The sequence below is a fragment of the Penaeus vannamei genome, chromosome 12, assembly GCF_042767895.1.
Source record: "Penaeus vannamei isolate JL-2024 chromosome 12, ASM4276789v1, whole genome shotgun sequence".
Taxonomy (NCBI): domain Eukaryota; kingdom Metazoa; phylum Arthropoda; class Malacostraca; order Decapoda; family Penaeidae; genus Penaeus; species Penaeus vannamei.
The window spans coordinates 36,177,301-36,184,800 of record NC_091560.1 but is presented as its reverse complement, the minus strand read 5'-3'; the positions used below and the strand labels follow the sequence as shown (position 1 = coordinate 36,184,800).

The 7,500-nt window shown below is 35.2% G+C and overlaps 3 protein-coding genes across 3 annotated transcripts in view; 1 reads left to right on the top strand and 2 right to left on the bottom strand.

Moving 5' to 3' along the window:
* Positions 1–1,664, bottom strand: part of LOC113824699 (pigment-dispersing hormone type 1-like) — a 1,791-nt gene extending 127 nt beyond the window's left edge. Inside the window, exons 1-3 of the mRNA XM_070128469.1 lie at positions 1,573–1,664; positions 1,349–1,445; positions 1,011–1,162 (exon numbers count right to left, since the gene is read on the bottom strand). Of these exons, the coding sequence (XP_069984570.1) occupies positions 1,019–1,162; positions 1,349–1,444 (240 nt within the window). The 5' untranslated portion in view covers position 1,445; positions 1,573–1,664 and the 3' untranslated portion in view covers positions 1,011–1,018. The remainder of the gene's footprint in view (positions 1–1,010; positions 1,163–1,348; positions 1,446–1,572) is intronic.
* Positions 1,665–4,507: 2,843 nt separating this feature from the next.
* LOC113824700 (pigment-dispersing hormone type 1-like) lies at positions 4,508–4,875 on the top strand. The gene is made up of 2 exons (XM_027377469.2): positions 4,508–4,603; positions 4,732–4,875. The coding sequence occupies exons 1-2, from the start codon at positions 4,508–4,510 to the stop codon at positions 4,873–4,875; spliced, it is 240 nt and encodes a 79-aa protein (XP_027233270.1).
* Positions 4,876–7,266: 2,391 nt separating this feature from the next.
* LOC113824707 (pigment-dispersing hormone type 2) overlaps positions 7,267–7,500 on the bottom strand; it is a 1,430-nt gene continuing 1,196 nt past the window's right edge. The window contains exon 3 of the mRNA XM_027377472.2: positions 7,267–7,500. This exon is cut by the window's right edge and continues 96 nt beyond it. Coding sequence (XP_027233273.2) covers positions 7,453–7,500 — 48 coding nt within the window. The 3' untranslated portion in view covers positions 7,267–7,452.

The following is a 7,500-nucleotide window of genomic DNA, read 5'->3' as shown; positions in this document are numbered from 1 at the left end:
AATGATCATAAGAATAATTATATTCATTAATAATGCTACATATGTTGTTATTGTCATTATTACCAATGTTGCTATCATTATCATTGTTAGCACATGATCATTATCATTATTGTTATCATTATCATTATTACTATTATCATATTTACTGTTATTGTTGTTATTATCTACATTATCATTATTCTTATTATTATCTACATTATCATTATTGTTATTATTATCTACATTATCATTATTGTTATTATTATCTACATTATCATTATTGTTATTATTATCTACATTATCATTATTGTTATTATTATCATTACTGTTATCAACATTATAATTATTGTTATTATTTAATTATTGTTGTTCGTATAATTGTCATCGATTTTTTATCATCTTTTTAATGTGTCATAGTCATCATTGTTACTATCATTATTATTGTAATCATTAATATCATTATTACCATTATCATTATCATTACTATCATCATCAACATCATTATTATTATCATTAACATTATTATCATGATTAACGTCATTATTACTATCATTAATATTACTATTATTTTACCATCATTATAATTATTTTCATCATTACCATTACTATTTCTATTGCTATAGTTATCATCATTATCATAATTACTAGTATTGCTATAATCATTATTATTATTAGTGTTATCATAATCATTATCATTGTTATTGTTAGTGTTATCATAACAAATATCATCATTATCATTTTCATTACTATCATTATTATTACTGTTATCATAATTGACGCCCTCGTCATCATTACTACTATTATTACTATCATTGTTATCATTATTACCATTGCATTCATTATTATCACTACTATTACTACCATCGTTATTGTTAATCATATGACCATTATTATTATAATGATTCATTATTTCAGAATCATAACTGTGCCCGCAATCATCATGATTACAACTATTATCGCTATCTACTAAAAGTTATCAGTGTGGTAAATTTATTCATCCTTTCCTATCTTACCAAAAAATAACCTCTGACCTCGTTGTTTATCTCCTCCCGGCGTCGTTCATGACCTTGGGGAGTCCAAGGAGGGAGTTGATGAGTTCGGAGTTGCGCTTGTGAGGTCCCGCCGCGAAGGCCGAGGGTCCCTGAGCCACGCGGAGGATCTGCGCCGCCAACTCCGAAACTATCTGTTTGGTGACGTTACAAAATAACAAAAGTTACATTAATTTTCTTAATCTATTTTACAGGTCACGTAAACCTCGAATTTGACGAGAGGTTGTAAAATAGCTTCTACGAAGATATGTATCACGTAAGCATCAAATTTGACGAAAGAGAGAGAGAGAAGACAAGGTTTTGCGAAGCTCTGTACTAACCTCACGCTCGAAGTGGTTCAGAGTGTCCCCTGAAGCCGTCTGCTGAAAGCTCATGACCACGGCCACGACGAGGACTGCGACTACGGCTTTATACATCCTAAGCAACAAAACACTTCATTTTATACACTTGTCACAAGAAAATATGGCGTATTAGATAACAGTAATTTCTACTTAAGACTCGCTTATGCAATGACCTCTTACTAACTGGGAAACTGGAAACCTACTTGGATCTGTCGTTGCGATCGGCGTCGGCGGTAAACTGACTGCAGCTTCCTACGGACTTCACGTTATATTAAGACTCCGCTCTACGCACGCACGCGCCTTCACGCTCTCTTTCGACCGGCTTCGTTCTTCTTCCCGGTCACACACTTTCTTTTGTTTGTATAAAAAAGAAAAATCCAGGAATAAGGAGTTTCGCCGAAGAATTTAAAGTGGAATGTTTACAGATGAGATGCAAAGCATTACCATTTTTGTATCGCAGGACCAGTGACAATCTGTAGTAATGTATTTGCATTCACAAATTCACAGCTACTCACTAATCAAGTAATTGCAATTACTAGACATCTTGATGAAAACTCCTTTGAAACCAACTCCTGCAAAGAATTATTAAGTAATTTCAGAAATCGAGTTTACGAGTATCATTGACGATCTGAAACTATATTATTTTGTACAAAATTGCAAAGGAAATTAAGAAACATAAAATGACCACAAAAATAAACATGAATTATGAATACAAATTTAATTAAGACTAAATTCATACTTCCAAACACTTCCAATAGATACAGTGAGATGAATTAGAAAATCACATCAAAATGATGGTTAAAAAAAAAAGGACTTTCTTAATTTACAGATATGATTTAGTCTCCTCCACACACATAAACAATCAGACGAAAAAACGATCAAACGGGGAGTAAAAAATGCTGTCTCTTAGTGAGTCTATTTAACACTCGCTGATTCTAAATACACAAGGAGGAGCATTTTTGAAAACGTGAAAAGAGATACAAAGAATTCATTTTTGCTATTCTCTGAAGTTGCAAATTCGATTGCAAGAAGAAATGCGCAGCGCACACTCAAACACTCACACACACACACACACACACACACACACACACACACACACATATATATATATATATATATATATATATATATATATATATATATATATATATATGTGTGTGTGTGTGTGTGTGTGTTTGTATATGTTATAATATATATGTATGTATGTATATATATATTTATTTATGTATATACATAACTATATACATATATACTATATACTATATATATATCCTCCCTCTCTCTCTCTTTTTATCCTCCCTGTCTCCCTCCCTCCCCCCCCTCTCTCTCTTTCTCTCCCTCCCTCCCTCTCTGTCTATAGACCGATTCGGTGTGACGTCACGAGTCGGAGTCGCCATTCCACTTGGTGAAAACAAACCCGTTGCTCGCAGATACCTCGCTGTCGACGTGAAGGAAAATGGCGTATGATTTCTTTGGTTCTTCAAAAACCGAATCGAAAAGGTGATATGAAGCAAAACTAGAAACTGTGCAGCTAAAAGAGTACTCGTACCGAAATCTGGATCGACGATCCTTCGAAATGACCTAAAATTGAATATTCTGACATCTACGACTATTCTATCAATAAAGCAGATGATAATAATAATTTTATAATAACATAATTTGCTACAGGAATGCATGACGTTTAGCTATATAGTGTATTTTTTCTGTGAAATCAGTGCCATTTCCTAACATCACTTTTCTTCCCATTCACTAGGGTGTTTATACAAAGGAGACAATGAAGTCACGTATAGGCCTAAAAGCGCACAACGCATTTTTCTCTCTCCTCAATAATTTGATCTCAAGAGATAAGCCCTCTTCAGCTGTTTCTTTTGCTGGACCATATGACATCTCAGACAAAGGCAACAGGCAACTATATACCTGCTTTGTTTTCATTTAATGGACAGTGCTTGAAGGCACTTGGCATAAAGTCTGGGTGAAGTGGATCCGCGGATGGTTTGCTTGTAAATATAAATTATGATAAATCAATTTATTACAAAAAAAGAATAAAATTAAAATAATAGAATTACTTATGTGCTTTTTAGAATATATGACTAATGCCAAAACCTAATGTCGACAATGTTGATCTTGTTTGGCCTTGATAGGTAGTGTAGATAGACAATAGTTTGAAAGTAATTATCTGTCTCTGGAATTTGAAGTGTAATATATGAATATGTAGACCAATAAAATGTTCTAAGCAGATGTAAACATTTTCCACCAGGCGCCCAAGCACTCCCATCAGCGTTCATGCGTTTCATGGTCTGTAGGCCTACCCATCACTTCCATTATTCAGGTTTATTTTCGCGATCTGGAATTATATGAAAGGTTAAACCTTTCTTTCCCTTCGTGCTGTGGTTCGAACAACCAACGGAAACAAAACTCGATATTTCACGCAAGGAAACGAAATTCTTAGAAAAATTCAGGGACTTTGTAAGCAAAGCGCAGTGATTTTCGAACGAACGAGGGTTTGTTTTCGCAAAGTGCTCGTTGCTAGGGGCGGTTGCTAGGCATTACTGAATCGGTCTATATATATATATCCCCCCTCTCTCCCCCTTCCCCCCTCTCTGTCTCTCTCTCCCTCCCCTCTTTCTCTCTCTCTCCTTTGCATTCTTTATGATTTGGTGATGCTAGTGTCAGGATTATAACACAACCAGTGGCCCTTAATTATGCGAAAAATAATCCAAAGTATATATTGTACAATGATTTCTTTCAAATAGGTTCGGCTGTTCTTTGTATCGTGATGCAGATGAATGCACATACTGTAAGAAAAAGTAAGGAGAACGCATGCGCATCAGATGGAGGAAAGAGCGAAAGGTAGATAAGTGCTAAAGCCTCCGTCAGTTCCTCAATACCATTCGTATTGCAACGGAAGGTAAGGTATATGGTGGGAACACTTTTGAAATTATATAAAATATAAAACTTTTTGAATGATCAAAGACACACGCACACATACAAATATCCCTCCCTCATCTCTTTCTCTTATCTCCCAATTTCTCTCTAAGCACGCACAAAGTCAGGCAGATATAATACTTTATTTCCAGTCGTTTTACCTTACTATATTTTAAACATTTCAGTCGCTCAAAGCTACCAATCACAAAGAAGATGCGCAGCGCTGTAGTGGTAGCCCTGCTGGTGACGTCAGCCCTGTGCCTTCAGATGACGTCAGCCCAGGAAAAGTTGACGTGCTTTGAGCGTGAGGTATAAACGGATTACTGGATGTGCGTTCTGTAAGAATTGTCCATGCCTTAATTTTCTCAACATTCTCATTATCAATATGTACCAACGAAAACCAAATATATGAAATTATATATTTTGACGCCTAAAAGGTTGTGTCCGAGTTGGCGGCGCAGATCCTGCGCGTGGCCCAGGGACCCTCGGCCTTCGTGGCGGGACCTCACAAGCGCAACTCTGAGCTGATCAACTCCCTCCTGGGGATCCCCAAGGTCATGAACGACGCCGGGAGGAGATAAAAAGGAAGTCCGTCCATTTTCTTTAAAGGTCCAAGTTTCGTACAGTATTATTCATTCATAAAAGAAAGCATCTGAAGCTAAAATATTTCATTTTATCCCCTTGTACTTATGACTCCGATGGCTTACAAGTAATCGGAAAATATGTAATAATCTGCAAAGGTATCTGAGAGGACTTCTGCCAAGTTAATTAACCATGATAAGTTTTATATTCCTTAAAACTGTTTCCAGTGTATTTATTTACTCCCAGAACCCCGAGGACGCGACTAAACATCGGGAATCCCTAGACCCACGAAGGAAGCTGGAATAAAGGTGGATAGCAATCTTCTGTCTTGCTATTCTTAGTTCTTTAGAATATGTGTTCAGTAGGATATCTTTAACCCACACCATCTATGAAATCTATACTTTAGCAGAACTCGAAACAGAAAATATGTATCTGATGAAACTTTGATTAATATTAAACTAGTATAATTTCTTTTGTTTTTTAATTACATCATATTTTAGTGAAGATATGGTGAGTACATCGATATCTTTGTAATAAAATCGCAACGAAAACAAAGTTTAGAATTTCTTTAATATCTGATTACCCCTGTGAAGCATACATCTCTCTTACCTTTTATTATTCAGGTCTAATGAATAATTTGTTAAAGTAGGAATCACATACACCTTAGGAACTGTGTACTAGTATCAAAATGAGATCTTAAGATTTGTTTAAACTCATAGTACGTGAGAAGAACACACACAAATAGAATATAATACTTCTACAGTAACAACGGATTCAAAACACGGCGTTTCGAACTCAGATCTTCATAGGGTATAATAAAAAAACAGGAGCTTTTCCTTTTTTTCCTTTTTGATAAGGAACTTTCTATTTGTATTCTTGTTCATGTACACACAAGCACATTTACACACCTGTGTATACGTATCGCCCAAACAGCTACTATAAGAATACTCGTTATGCTATTGCTATGATATCATAACCGAAATAAAAAAAATGAAGACCGTAAGCAGCACTCATTGTTATATAATTACCACGCACCTACATCTGTAATATTTAGAGTGGAATAAATATTGCAAAGGCAAAACAGAAAGCAAAGGCAATTTTTTCCCCCCAAAAATACACTATTACGTGAATCAACTTCATCGAGCAAAATGTGTGTCACGTAGGTACTGCTGTTACATAACTCTGAATCAGCGTTGAGTCCAATTCATGAATATTTCATATCTATCTGAAAATGTTTTTGTTTTAAAAATTTCTGACGCGAAGGTTATCGCGTGAATATAAAATAAAGTAAAAAAGAGTAGGTTATGTAACTTGCATTTAACAGTATTCCTCACGAAATTGTTCCCAGCACTATAATCTTTCACGAATGAATCGGTACAACTCTCTTATTAACATATTTAGGTGAATTATAATCTCTCTCTCTCTCTCTCTCTCCCCTCCCCTCCTTTCTCTCTCTCTCTCTCTCTCCCCTTCTCTCTCTCTCTCTCTCTCTCTCTCTCTCTCTCTCTCTCTCTCTCTCTCTCTCTCTCTCTCTCTCTCTCTCTCTCTCTCTCTCTCTCTCTCTCTCTCTCTCTCTCCCTCCCTCTTCCTCCCTGACCCCCCCTCTCTCTCTCTGCTAATGATAATGATCATATTAAGATAATAGTAATAATACCAATAGCGTAATAGTAACAGTAGTAATAGTAACAGTAACAATAACAATAACAATAATAATAATCATGATAATGATGCTACATCGTTGAAACAAGAATTGTTCGGAAGTAGGATAAATAAAGCAAGGGATAACAAAGAAAAGACAATTATGTAGTGTGTCATGTAAAAACAAACACGACTGTGCATGATGTTAGGTCTTCCTTATGGTAAAAAGTATTGACAGTTTTTGAGTATACGTCATTTTCTTGATTTTTTTTCTCGTCTAAAGGGAATTTATGTCTTTTTTACTATAAGAGTGTATGAGAAATAGCTATGATGTGAAAAAAAAGCACTTTAGAGTAAGGTTTTAATTGTAAAAACAACGTTTATAGTAAGATTTCATATTGATATTGTTTTTAAAAATCATGTTTCGGCATAAACGACAGGCTTGAAACATCTATCATTCTTTAACCATTTTTATTTTGCAGAGGATTTTGGATGCCCTATTCCACAATCTGTGCTAAGCAAGTTTCGTTCGGACATAATGATATATATATATATTTTTTTATGTGAATACAGATCAGTGTATGGCGTAATAATACATCCTCAAATTCGTCAGCGTGATGTTTGGTAGGAAGTATGAAAACGAGTGAAGTAATTTTAACCTTGGAGCATTTATTAACAAAAGCATCAAGGGAAATCTGAGGACTTTTGCCTGGATTGAGCATCTTTTCCAAAGTCTGATCTTGTAGCACGAATATCACTTTATTCCAGGAAACAGATTATGGTAACTGAAACTTATATAAGAATGGTGTTTTTTTCAGGAATACTTGTTGAAAATATTATGATATTTTTCGAGAAAGATATGAACACATGCATATGATATTAGGTAGGGTCAGTAGTTCCAGACGTTCTTTCATATGAAGAATGTACCAAGAGTTCGTTTATCTCCTTCCGGCGTCGTTCATGACCTTGGGGATCCCCAGGAGGGA